We start from the raw sequence: 14,208 nt of genomic DNA, 5'->3' as shown, positions 1-14,208 counted from the left end.
AATATATCAGTTTTTTATTCATAAATTGTAATGTTATTATTTATTTATGTAACATTTTTTATTATTTTATTATTTTAGCCAAATTTTTATATAATATGTTTATATCCTTTTATCCGTATTCTCTTCTCAATTAAAATTTTATTAACATTTTAAACGCAGATTTAAGAATTTTTAATTCTTAATTTATAACTTTTTGTTTTATTTGTTTAAATTTTTGATATTTCTACCTACTTAATCGAAAACTCATCAAAATTTTCAAAAATTGTAATAATATTTATAATAATAAATTATTTACCCAAATTTTTATAGTATCCTTATAGTATTTATTTGTATTATTTCTTAATTAATGTTTTACAATTAATATTTTAAATAGATTCACATCATAAAGATTTTAAAATATTCAATAACGATAAGAATAATCGTATAACATATAATTCTATGCAAAAATCTAATTATGAAGGATTTTATAAAGACAAAAGAATATTTACCATTCATTATCTTTATTGTATATGTATTGTATGTATATGTATATGTATATATATATATATATATGTGTGTATATAAATACGAATATATTGATAAATGTATATACTGTATCTAATGTTAATGTTTATTAATACTTTATTTTATAAAAAATGTAAAAAGTTGTGTAATTATGAAAGTTTTATCATCTGTGGGTAAAGTTTTATTAAGTACAAGAACGATTGGATTGATTCCGATGTTTCGTCATGAAACTTTGCTAAGATAATTTCTTTTACAATTACGAAGATATCTACAGAGCCAATTTTGCAATTTAGCTCTTAAATAATTAAAATAAATGTAACTATCTACTCCTTATTTACAATGCAGATATATATTTGAGTATATCTATATATCATCTCGTAAAAGCAATATTCTGCCATGAGCCTTTTTCTACGTATTTTTTATAAAATTATGACTTGCTACAGAGCGGAATTTTGCAATTTTGCTCTTAAAAAAAAATTTACAATAGATGAAAATATTTGCACCTTATTGTTCTATAGTACAAATCTATTTACGCATAAAATGAATTATTTATTTTCACACATTTTCTTACAAAAATAGCTTTCGTCAGGCAAATATTCTGATTATAAATATCATAATTATATAGCTTTTCTCGCAATATTTTGGCTGTAATATGGATGAAAAGAAATTCATCTCCGATAGAGGTCTCTATAGTCTCTCTTGCCGACCTTTAAGAGAGACATAACACTTGTCATTTCGGAATCTGTCTAGATCTGTCATTACGTTATCGCAAATGCGCATTTCTCGTTAGAACTTTGATTTTTACATTAAAAAAAGTAAACCTCAAAGGGACAATTATTACTGTCCTACTGCCAGTTAGTTTTTAAAAAATGTATAAATCAAATCAAGAACCGGATATACCCGCAGCATTGGGTTTGTTATCTCATTTGGATAATGATGAACTGAAGGAACTACTAAATAACGATGGCAAATTCGAAGATATCGTGAAAGATATAAAACAGGTAGGAATACAGTAGAAGATATCGCTTCTGAATAATTAGATGGCAGATACATCATAACATAAAAAAAAGCCTAATAAATCTAATGCACAAGAGCTTTACAGATTCCTAAATAATATATTCATTCCTTTGTAATTAAAATTCTTCATTCTTTCATTATGATTAAACTTGCAATAAGGAACATCTCATGAGGCAATATTATTTTACATCTATAATGCGTCTACATATACGATTACTTATAAAAATATTACATATAGATATTACATATAGATTACATATAGCTGAACTTATAGAAATATTTGTACCATTACATGTCAATTATAAATTAATCTTAAAAACTAATCTGTTCATTCTTATTAAAATGAGACTATTTTAATATAATGAAAAATTAGTTTAAAGATTTTGAAACTGAGAAGGAAATGTTAATGGCGAGCAACAGATCTCTAGCTGAGTTTAATTTGTCTAAACAACCTGAATTGGAAGAGAACAAACAGATTTTAAAAGAATTAAGTGAACAAGCCAATCAGTTGTGCATTAGCGTCAAAGATAAATTAGATGAGATGCGTAAGTAGCCTTTCAGACATTGATTTTTAACAAAAAAAAGATTTATTTTTAAGTCATATACATTTATTTATTTATTTATATTTAATTATTTATATCTTTATTCACAGGTGATAAGTCTGGTACAATGACTGTTGATACTGCACTTGACTTGTTGCAAGCAGCTGCTGCTGAAATCGAAGAAGAATCAGAGGTAAACTAAATTTTTGTTATTTTATCTTATTTGATGAGAATATTTAACTTTGATCTTTCATGTACAGGGAATAGCAGAGAAATTCTTAGCCGGTGACATCGAAGTAGACGAATTCTTGGATCAGTTTTTATCGCGAAGAAAACTGATGCATTTGCGTAAAGTAAAAGTAGATAAATTACGAGAATTGATAAGAAAAGGACATTCAAGTACTCCTGGTTACTCAATCGCTTCAAATTTTCCTGGAATGAGACCCGCTATACCATATCCAACTGGACCAGTAGCTATGCCGATGCCATTGCCAAATTTACCAGCTTATACATCATATTAATATAAAAAAATTACGTCATATTTGTTTCTGCGATACGTTTCATCAGTCGCGTGCAATATATCTGATATTGATGTTCTTTACATATTACATCTCTTATATATATTGTATATTGATTATTCACTATTTTTTATACTAAATAATGTGTTGTGCGACATATCATGCAGCAAGCGAGCTATATGTTATATATTACACTTACCTAAGTTATATTATTTATTGATAATGTTTTAGGATGCCAATATCCTGAAATATTATCTATACATCATGAGATATTTGGATAATTGTTTTTAAATACAGATGCAAAATCAATAGCTTGTTAACAAAGTTCATAGTATATAGCAATTTTTTTAAGGAGTATACGAAAGAATATCGTCGGCATCGTTTTTCATCACATGATCTATTTAATATTGTTTTTACTTGATTAATAGACATAACAATAAGCAAAAAATAAAATTTGTACATTCATTACTGGAACGTAGATACTATTCAATTAAATAAATATGAACTAATTTCAATTATCGTTATTTTCTTTCTTGTCTTTGAGATGCTGGTACATCAGGATTTTTCCTCCAAAGACTTCCAAGAAAAAATATAATGATCAACACTACAATAGTAAATTCAGTATACTGAGAATGTTCATCTTTATTTTCCATTTTCTGCATGTGTTTATAATTCTCATATATCTGTCTTCTCTTGCGTTTCTCATGCATTTGTTTTCCATAGTGTGCCTCTGTCCATGCATCAAAATTATAAATTTTTGACGTCCCTGAATAAACCTTATGCTTAGAAAAAGACATGGGTTCTTCTGTAGCAGTCGACATGGGTTGATGATGTAGCAACATACTTCGATCATAAATCTTGCGCTGCTCATGATTACTGAGCACTTCATAAGCATCCGAGATATCCTGAAACTTTTGTTTGGCATACTCGCTTTTGTTCTTGTCAGGATGATATTGCAGAGTCAACTTGTAATACGCAGATTTCACTTCATTCTGAGTAGCATTCGGCGTGATCTTCAATGTATCGTAATGATTTTTCAATTTCGCTTTAATATTTTGATTTGTCGAATAAAACCGTGTTAATTGCAATTTCGTGGAGTGCAGCATATTAAATTTACTTGAGGATTCCAGAGCGACATGCATATTAAAAATCGAATATAAAATATATAATTAATTCAATATAATTCATTCTAATTTTTCTTTCTTCTTGAAGTATTATTTCGATAGGAGATTACTGTAAGACTACAATGGTTAGTCGCTATTTGCAATCTTGCAGATTTGAGATCCGTTGCATACAGGTTGTAAAATGTTCTGAAACGATACATGTCAGTGAAAAATTTGATTCTGAGATTCATCACTCGATTACGTATAGGATATAGCATTTGAGATTTGAGTGAATATTTTTCAATTTGAACCATAAATTATTACGTTACGTCAACAATTGCTTGTATTAATAACTTACTGCTTAACATCCTAAAGTTCATGCTGAGGTTATATAAAAGTGTCGCACGGATATTTAAGGTTAAGGTTAAGGATTATGACAGATGGATAACCAATAAAATGATTGACTGCAAATTGTTGCAAATTTTGCAATGCAAAATGAATTTCTTGACTATAAGATAAAAAAAAATGTGATAGGATTCAAGATATAGTAAAATGAAAGAAATTTCTCATATCTATTATTTTTTATATATTATATATTAATCCTTTATTCCGTTTATTTTGTTTGTTATTATATCGATCTGAGGTCCATTAAATTTATAGAGAAAAGAAATAAGATCGGTATATGTCTACAATATAATGGATTGGATCTTTGAATATAAAAGCATTTCATTTATTATCATTTATTTATAGTCGAAGGGTTAGGGATCTGATTGCCTCGAACTAGGGGATCCCTAGTAGGAATTGCGATTGGAATTTCTTAGAACTCTCAATAAGGCTTGTTCTACAATGCGTCGTGTGTCGGTGTCGCAAGCCGCAAGCCACAAGAATTGATCAATCACAGACAAATGTGAGGAGAATACTTGATTGTGATTGGTCCATTCTTACAACCCACGACACCGACGCATTGTAGAACAAGCCTAAACGGGCCTTGCCATTGGGCAATAGACTAGATGGGATTTCTTCCAATTCTCTAGAGGGAGGAATGAGGGGGAGGATGGCCGGAACAATTTGCGCATGCGCGAGTTGCTATTTCGTTGTAAATGTCTGATCCATACTGTTCTTTCCGACTTGCTGGCGGCGGTTGGCGGTTCCACGGAGTTTCGTGCGGGCATCGCGCTCCAAGGCTTCCCCTCACCTTTTACCTCAAGACGAATCGTTAAATCGTAAGCGGCCGGGACGGTGCGATTGGGATCTACGACGACATTTGCGATGCCCGCACGTGACGCGTAAGACAATCGTCCCTTCACGCGTTACGAGCGAAACGGATGTTCATTACCGACACGTCGTACGGGGTACACCGTTCGCGTGAGAACTCGACGGCTGGGTGGCGACGGTGGGCAACAACCCGCCGATCCACGTCCAACGATCGATCTGACTGATTTTCACGATCCGGTCACCGAAAACTTCCATCATTCCGTCAATAACCGTGTGCCGACCCGCAGGGTGGCGATCGTCCGATAAGGTACGTATATTTATATATGTGCGAATTTTATATATATATATATATATATATATATATAATTATATATATATTATATATATATATATATATATATATCGCACTGGGCACCTCGCCGGATCCCCGCGTGGAATGAAACGAGCATCGATCATCTCGTGGAGATGTATCTTCATTTGTGAAATGATGACGCGTAGACCTCTTTTCTCATTCTCTTCGTGCTCTTTCCTCTTATCGAGAAGGGACCCCCGCGATAATTGCATAACGATACCATAGATCGAGCTTCAACTCGATTGATTTTCTGTTTACTGAATCTTCCAGTTCGAAGTTCATTGCGATTAACGTTTTCTTGGAGTCTTCATTTTAACACACTTCGCTTTGAAACGAGAAGAAAGCGATGCGCTCACTGCGTCTGCCTCTTATCTGTGTATGTTAGATTTGATAATGCTATATGTTTCTATATCACATTTCCCAATGCAACATAAGATTACCTTTTAAAGTTTAAGATTAACATATGTATGACATGATAAACCATAAATATTGTATGCTTTACACTTGAAAAAAATTTTTTAAATACAGCAATTATCAAGGATTATTTCAAAATTTATTGCACTTAAAGTAGTCTTACATGAGTAGTCTTAGATTCAAAATTTAATATATATTACATTTTTACATTGCATGTAATAATAAATTTGAAATATAGAAACATATTACATATTTACAAACAGATTAGAATGTTAAATATAAAATATGTTACAAAAATGTACATATAAATATTATAATATGTTAAAATTTGCAAGAACCGTACCTATTTTATTAATATCTTTATGTTTCTTTATTGACAGCAAGAGAATTAAATTTCCTATGACAGTAGGCATAATTTTATCTTATACCTTTTATGATTCTGCATTCTTCAAGAATTTTGAACTTGAATTGTTTTATTTATCATAGATATATCTATCTAGATGTATTTAATCAAATTCCAACGATTAAAGGGAGGAATTCAATGTAAGAGTACATCATTAAGAAAACATTCTTTAAAACAATGTAAGCAATGTTTACTCAGGGTCAATGTCTTGAAAGAACATTTAAATTTGAAAACGATATCTATATTAGGCTGCGTTCTGATACCCACTGAAAATCTATAACATACGTGATCTAAACTATATATTTTCAGTACTGACAGTGAATATTAGAACGCAGCCTTAATAAAAATAAGAACATAATAAGAATAAAATAAGAATATTTCATGTCAATGAAATCAAGTGTTTTTGTGAAGATTTTTTTTTATTTTTTCATGCTTACAATGTATTATGAAGAAAGACTATATATCGGTATATATCGGTAACACGAAATATATTATAGATATCAACAAATTTTGTTTTAAAATTTAAATTTTCAAGTCCTCTTCCCTCTGAAAAGATTCAAAAAGTTGTGTTTATATACAAGTTATGTGAAAACATAAATATTATAACTGTATATTTCAATAATATTTTTTTTTAATTTGTATCTAAGATTGAAACGAGTATTTACATTGCATGAAGAATAACGTCTTTTGAGATATCGGACATTTCCGATTCAGATTAGCTTCAAAGTCATCTAAAATGATTTGTAAATAGGTTCAAAATGGTTTGTAAACAGATTTCAATTAAATAATAAGTAATTTTAAAACAAAGTTACTTTAAAACATATTTGTCATACTTTATATGTAACTGAATTAATTTTTAAACAATATATTTTTTTACAATAAATTTTTATTTGGATAAATACTTTCTTACATTTATTTTATATCAAATACGAATTTTTAACGATTGTATTACATTTTTGATGGTTTTTTTTATATTATGATTTGATAAAAATATTTTGTTGCAGAATATAAACATTTTAAAAATAATTATAAATTGCTTCCGATAATGATTTGATAAAAAGTATTTGATATTACTGTTATAATTTGCATTTTATAAAATTATTTTTTTAGATTGCTTTTACATATATTTTTTTTTATAGAAATGTATATTTCTGATTAATGATAAAATAAAGAGCAAAAATAATAAAAATGAAAAAACTCTCTCTAAAAATGAAAAAAAAAACTCTCAAGCTCAAAACTCCAACTCGTATTTATCTTTTGATATAATTTTTGTGTATATTTTATCATTAAATTAATTACTATTAATGACGTCCTTATAACATATATGAAAACTTTTAATCTAATGATGATGATAAAACGTATTTTTTTAAATCCTCTCGCTCGTTTCATTTCACATGTTTTAACATCAATGTCTGTAGAAAGGCCAGTACTTGTATTTACTCATATCTTGAGACTTGTACTATCTTGCTCAGACCAGTGTTTCCTCTTCAAACCAGCGAAGCCATTGTTATGTTATGTAAGAATTCCCCTTTGTATGCGATTTTGTTTGATGAAACAATCCTAAAAGACTCGTATGTGATTGGACATTGTTATATATTTGCATCAGGAAACGAGATTTTAAGCTATTCCTATTTATTTTATAAACATGCGTATAAAGAAAAAACATTAAAAATACATTTTGAAAATGTATACAATTTATATATATTTAAAATTTATTAATATATATATCTCAAAATCATTAAAATTCGATAAAGGGCACTTATGAGCTTATATATATATATATATTGAAATCATATGTCTTAAAAAAATTTACCTGAGAATTGTGTATACAAATTTTTATATTACGCGTATGTGTATTTTTGAATATTTATCTTTTTTATAACGATTTTCATATTTTATTTTTAGCAGCGATTTTTAATACCTCAAGTTTGATATTTGCATCAACTTTTTTAACGTCGAAGAAATGATCAATCATGTTGCGTAGATCGACAATGGTACTTCCCGCCCCCAAGTGGAGTTTGACTCTTGAGTAACATTTATATTATCCTTCCAGTCTAATTTGGTTTCCTGATGAACCATCTTGGTTGTCAGATAATTTTGTATAAGTAGACTTGGTACACCACGCGAAGACAAGCTGATACTACTTATCTTCCTCATATAAATAATGGCCCAAATAGTTGCCGCGAGTACAGTATCGTTCTGATTTTCTGTCTGTTCGGATCTCTGAATTAAACGGAGTTTCTCACGTATATACGTATCGCGTACAACACATATTACGTCTTAAACATTTTTTTACGTTCCAAACGTGGAACATTAATATTTTACTTTTGTTTTTTGCATATTTCATATCAGACAAGATATAGAAGTCATTGAAATTCAAAAACGTTATCAAACTCTTACAAGCGATAATTTAATTTTTGTTCTGTGTACATAAAGATACGAGAATTACTTCCCTTCAGGTAGGACTAATTGTGGGTTCATTATATATTCCATTAAGTTTAATTATTGTGCGATCATTATTCATAATATCTTTAACGGCAATAAAAACAGAGTAAATGTTAATATTTTACAATTAATGTATGTGTATTACATAAAAAAAAATTTTAAACTAAATAAAAAATAATATTAACTTTTTTTTTTTTCTTACGATATTTGATTCGTATATCTTTTTAATGTCACAAAAAATATCAGATTTGATGGGCTGTGATAAAATTAAGATAAACAGATAAGATAAAATATTCTGGGCATTGTGTGATAGAATTACTTTAATACGTCATATGCTGATTTATAAAAATATATTTAAACAACTGTTTCCTCCTCTCCCCTTTTTATTGATGTATTACGGAGTTTTAAATTTGTTTACACTTTCATTCATATCTTTCTTACAAATTAATATAAAATGTTATTCTTTTCTTTACAGGGTTCTATCTGCGATAGACTGGTCGGCCAGTCTGTTCGTGGGTGTTTGAATAACTGCGGCAACTGGAAGTTGGCCCTGAATGCAGAGCCCCCGTGGCTTTGCTAGCACCCCCACAGTGATCTTGTCTTAATCCGCTTCCTCACGACTCACCCAATTAGCATTGACAGCTGCCTCGTATGTTTTTATTATACTGAATATTTATTAAAATTTCCAATGTACAAAATGTAAAGTTTATCTCTTACATTTATGTCTGTCGTCTAATAATATTCGTTTGACTTTCAGTTTGCTGCCTAGCACCTACAGAGTACTAATTAATTCAATCAAATCAATCAACATGAAGGTAACAAATCTAGATGAACGTATCCATGTCTTGGACAGCGAGTCCAATGTCATGACTGTTATCAAAGATATTGCAACGAGCGGTTTGCAAGATGAAGCTTTCTATGTATTGGATATAGGAGATATTGTACAAAAGCATCAAATCTGGAAAGAAAAATTGCCTCGAGTCGAGCCCTATTATGGTAAATCATTAATATTTAGAGTTTATTTCATATATAATATACAATTACTAATAGAAATTCTCTAATCTCAGCTGTGAAATGCAATGACAATTTGCTAGTAATCGAGGTATTAGCAGCCCTTGGTATCGGTTTCGATTGCGCATCTAAGGTAAATATGATATATTTTTTAAATATATTTTTTTCACATAGAAAGAAATATGTTTAGAGTTGACACATATGTTTCATAAAGAATATTATAAAATATAATTTTATTTGACAGAATGAGATAAACAAAGTGTTGAGTCTTGGTGTAGAACCTTCAAGAATTATTTTTGCTAATCCGGCCAAACCAGCTTCACACATTCGTCATGCTGCTGCAGTAAGAGTTGAAACCATGACAGTAGATAATGAAAGTGAACTGCACAAAATTAAAAAGCTTTTCCCAACAGCCAAGGTGCATAGCATAATATATAATATATATAATTTTAATAAATATTGCGTGTGTTTTTCAACTATGGCGATAATTTCATTATGAAAGTATATACCATTGCAATTTCTTATTTTTGCAGATTGTTTTGCGAATTCGTTGTGATGCAGAAGTGGCTTTGTGCCCGCTTGGCATGAAATTTGGCTGTGATCCGACACACGAGGCTCCTAACCTTTTACGTCTCGCATGGAACTTGGGTCTCAATGTAGTGGGCTTCAGTTTTCACGTTGGATCTGGATGTCAAGATCCACCAGTATATTATCGAGCTATTCGTCATTGCAAAATATTGTTCAATATGGCCACTGATTTTGGTTTTAAACCTTACCTTTTGGATCTTGGTGGTGGTTATCCAGGCAATAAAGGCACAAGCATTGATAAAATTGCAGAGATTATCAACGAAGCTCTTGATGAATATTTCAATAGTATGTTGTTTCTCATTATATAAATATATTTTATTTGGCATTTCTTATAATAAAAATTTTTCTTAGCTGATGCTGTTCATGTGATCGCCGAACCAGGCCGCTTTTATGTTGCATCTGCATTTACATTGGCAACGAGTATTCATAGCAAACGTTCTATACGCGGAGATGATAATTCCAACACTGTTACGCACAATATGTATTACATTAACGACGGCGTTTACGGATCATTTAATTGTCTGTTGTATGATCATCAGCATGTAACTCCTATTCCTTTAAAGGTAATTTATTCAGATGAAGCGTTAATACCATCCTTTTTATTTTTTTCTCTCCATTGATGGCTATATAATTTATAATTTATATATATATATATAATTTATTAGAATGGTTGCGGAAAAATGATTCCTTCGAGCGTATGGGGTCCGACATGTGATGGATTGGATAAGGTTGTTGAGAATATCATGTTGCACGATATGGAACTTGGTGAATGGTTGATTTTTGAAAATATGGGTGCCTATACATTGCCTGTTGCTTCTCCATTTAACGGATTTCCCATTCCTAAGATCCATGTTGTTGCTGACGAAGACATTTGGTAAGAAAATTTAAAATGAATATATAAATACTTTATTGACCAATATTTCTTCTTTTTTAATGAAGAATAAAATATGTTGACGTTGTTTATAGGCTTTTACTGAAAGATGCTCTGCCTTTAACTGAAGATCACTTTGTTATTGGTAATACACCAGGTAATTTGCGACTCGGACTAGATATTGGAGGAAACGATATCGATCCATGGAACAACACTCATTCAATAGAATTAGCACCGCCTGAAATATTAACGGACACTTCTAATACGCCGCCACACTTTATTTTTGAGTATGTCGAGGCGCCACTGAATTAGCTTGATTATTTAACGAATGTTTCGAAGTGCGTTTGTGCATTTCAAAGCAGATACATTCAATTGATGCATGAAATTATTTTCTTTGAATATTTTTTAAATATTTTCTTTAATTATTTTTTTAAATTTTTTGAAAAAATATGTGCAAGCATTATTTTTAATTGGCACAGTGATATTTTTTATCATTTCAAAAATTCTTTAAAATATTATATATACATTACTTGCATGCATCGAAATATATCTATATATATGGTTTTAAGATATAGTTTTGACGTACAATCTATGTACAACTTTTCTCCTTTCAGACGTTTTGAAATCACCTCTTCTATTTGCTTTTATTAAAAATACATTTACTCGAGTAATAATTAAGAATTACAAATTAAGTAAAGCTCTAAAAGTGGCCCCTCTGATATTACTGTTGAAGACTAATCTTCATGAATGTCAAGTTTTTCTCATCGCATAATACACAAAAGATATTACCATAGATGTTTAATCATACGTGTCTCTGCCATCAGTACAATGCAGCGTATTATAGTTTCCACATACATTTCTAGGTACAAAAATTGATATTTCGGAAAATAATTCGTAAAAATTATCTTGAAAATACTTTTCTCTTGCAGTTTTTCAACATATTTAACATAGAACAAAGCTATAATTTGTTTTTATATGGATTGTACATGGAAGAGCAAATCGTGATTTGACAATAGAAAGATTTGTCATGCTTTCTATAAATGATAAAAGAACAAGGCGGCCATGCGTAGAGAGCAACGATTTAAATATACTACGATGTAGTTTTACGTTTTTAAATATTTAAAATAAGTAAATAATTTTTAAAAAGCTTGGGTAATACTCGGGGCAAAAATTAACATGTTCTTTATTTTTTTTAATTGCTATTTTAAAAGCACTATTAAGAAAAAGAAGAAAAAGAATTCATAATGAATTGACTATACAATATATGTGTATATGTGCATAAAGCACAAATGTATTCTTTAAAATTTATTTTCTATATTAAATAAATATAAACTCTGTAGGATTGCTAGGAATTTTACGGCATTGAGGCAGCTGTCATAAGAACCGAAGAAAATTAATTTTTTATTATTACTCTATTATTATTATTATTATTATTATTATTATTATTAATATTGTAATTATTATTATTGTCAATTGATCATGATTACTCGAATAATAAATATAAAAAAATATAAAATCAATATGTATACACAATTCCAGATATGTTACATTTATTATCCCGTTAATCTATTTTAATTAGTATATTTAGAAATTAAATATTTATAAAAGACATATAGAAAAGCGATTTTTTTTATCTCTGTTAATACTATATTGATCTTTTTATATAAAACAAGTATGGCTTTGATTATAAATTGAAAGAGAAATTTAATCTCGCCAAATTTATATTTCAGAGGATTATGAAATCCTCTGAAATATAAATTTGGCGAGACAAACTCATGTTTGTCATACTTTTTACAAATGATAAAAGAACAAGGCGGCCATGCGTAGAGAGCAACGATTTAAATATACTACGATGTAATTTTACGTTTTTAAATATTTGAAATAAGTAAATAATTTTTTAAAAAGCTTGAGTAATACATGTTTTTGCGTTTTACTTTCTTTTTTTTTCTCTCTTTTATATATTGACATATACACGATATTTTTCTTCCATTAATAAAATCGCGCATTGTAAGGTGAATGCTGCGAAATTGCTGAAAAAGCATATGAAAAGATAATAAATATTTTTAAGTAGAGAATTGGATCAAGCATCATGTGTGTGATAATTCTTAGTGAGTCACATGAGCAAAACGTGATTTCTAGATTGGGAAGTAACGTATCACTTGTAACTTTTTCCAATTTTCAAATTGACAACAATTTATTTTTTATTAATAACGATAATGTATTTCTTGAATATAATTGTTATTTTTATCGTTATTTTATACATATAAATACAAAATAAATGTAAGTCTTAAAAAAAATATCTTTAAAATTTGATGATATAGTAAAGGAAATTGTAACAAAAGTTAACTTTCTTAATTTAAATATGTTATAATTAATTTATATACAATATGCAAAAAATTGCAGTTTTGCTTTTGTTCGGAGTTCAAACTGTATAAAATAATGTTGCGCAAAGGATATAGAACGTTAGTTAAGTACAAGTGGAGTTAACGAAGTATTAAAATGGCGAGTTCCGATAAGATAAACGTACGATCTAATTTGATGAGTTGACGTATATACAAGGGAATTAGTTAATTGTTCGTGGGGGGGTTTGCAGCCGCGATCGGATTGATGACATTTTATCTTGAGCCTCTTTTCATCTGGCGATAACGACGTGCGATCGCAATATGAGACAAAAGATATTCGTCTCAATATACCTCGTATATATTTATATTATTATTCATATTTTTTATGAATTACCATTTATAATATTAAATAATTATTGATTAATTATTAATTAATTATTTTTTATATTATTATTTATATTGTGGCGATTACATCGTTGCATACATTGCCATTCGAATCAGCTCATTAGAGTAGACACTAACGATATTCTCGGGTTTTAATTTCTTTCTATTTTTATCATACATTTTACCATTGTATTAATTATTATTACCTTTGTAATGTCTAAAGCTATTTTTGTTTGTAACATAATTTAAACGTTTAACGATCCGAGACAAGTAACAATAACAAATGGGTTTTCCTTCAATATGGATTATTATTAAAAACTTGTTATTAGAACTTTAGATATTTTGTTTGTCAGAACTAAGCTATTTATTATTAAAAGAAAGATCTCGAAGGAGAAAGCGAAGGCGAGCTGATTCGAAATAACGAACAGATAGAGAGGAATTCGACCGACGGAAACCGACGCGAACGGACGTGTAGCTCAAGCAAGAATAAAAGACACTT

At 29.3% G+C, this 14,208-nt stretch overlaps 3 protein-coding genes across 3 annotated transcripts; 2 read left to right on the top strand and 1 right to left on the bottom strand.

Moving 5' to 3' along the window:
- The first annotated feature begins 1,188 nt into the window (after positions 1 to 1,188).
- On the top strand, positions 1,189 to 3,096 carry Vps37B (vacuolar protein sorting 37B). Its single transcript, XM_011632563.3, has 4 exons — positions 1,189 to 1,505; positions 1,895 to 2,066; positions 2,174 to 2,256; positions 2,324 to 3,096. Exons 1-4 carry the CDS (start codon positions 1,374 to 1,376, stop codon positions 2,582 to 2,584), a joined length of 648 nt encoding a protein of 215 aa, XP_011630865.2. The 5' UTR covers positions 1,189 to 1,373; the 3' UTR covers positions 2,585 to 3,096.
- Positions 2,963 to 4,940, bottom strand: LOC105422973 (uncharacterized). The gene is given in 3 exon segments (XM_011632564.2): positions 2,963 to 3,117; positions 3,119 to 3,891; positions 4,800 to 4,940. Coding segments are annotated over 2 exon segments (630 nt in total). The 5' UTR covers positions 3,724 to 3,891; positions 4,800 to 4,940; the 3' UTR covers positions 2,963 to 3,092.
- On the top strand, positions 4,809 to 12,516 carry LOC105422970 (ornithine decarboxylase 1). Its single transcript, XM_089070325.1, has 9 exons — positions 4,809 to 5,206; positions 8,989 to 9,162; positions 9,271 to 9,509; positions 9,581 to 9,657; positions 9,769 to 9,942; positions 10,058 to 10,397; positions 10,464 to 10,675; positions 10,778 to 10,986; positions 11,079 to 12,516. The coding sequence occupies exons 3-9, from the start codon at positions 9,323 to 9,325 to the stop codon at positions 11,293 to 11,295; spliced, it is 1,416 nt and encodes a 471-aa protein (XP_088926451.1). The 5' UTR covers positions 4,809 to 5,206; positions 8,989 to 9,162; positions 9,271 to 9,322; the 3' UTR covers positions 11,296 to 12,516.
- Positions 12,517 to 14,208: the final 1,692 nt, after the last annotated feature.

The sequence above is a fragment of the Pogonomyrmex barbatus genome, unplaced genomic scaffold (assembly GCF_055798465.1).
Source record: "Pogonomyrmex barbatus isolate J1 unplaced genomic scaffold, ASM5579846v1 scaffold10, whole genome shotgun sequence".
NCBI classification, from domain to species: Eukaryota; Metazoa; Arthropoda; class Insecta; order Hymenoptera; family Formicidae; genus Pogonomyrmex; species Pogonomyrmex barbatus.
Note: the sequence above shows the minus strand (reverse complement) of the source record. Positions and strands in the feature narration are given on the sequence as shown.

Bases quoted from the DNA above. Each gene is read 5' to 3' on its own strand.
- Vps37B (XM_011632563.3), top strand. From the start codon at position 1,374: ATGTATAAATCAAATCAAGAACCGGATATACCCGCAGCATTGGGTTTG. The intron at 1,506-1,894 runs GTAGGAATACAG...ATGAAAAATTAG, and splicing joins TCGTGAAAGATATAAAACAG to TTTAAAGATTTTGAAACTGA. The intron at 2,257-2,323 runs GTAAACTAAATT...TTTCATGTACAG, and splicing joins AAATCGAAGAAGAATCAGAG to GGAATAGCAGAGAAATTCTT.
- LOC105422970 (XM_089070325.1), top strand. From the start codon at position 9,323: ATGAAGGTAACAAATCTAGATGAACGTATCCATGTCTTGGACAGCGAG. The intron at 9,658-9,768 runs GTAAATATGATA...TTTATTTGACAG, and splicing joins GTTTCGATTGCGCATCTAAG to AATGAGATAAACAAAGTGTT. The intron at 9,943-10,057 runs GTGCATAGCATA...TTATTTTTGCAG, and splicing joins AGCTTTTCCCAACAGCCAAG to ATTGTTTTGCGAATTCGTTG.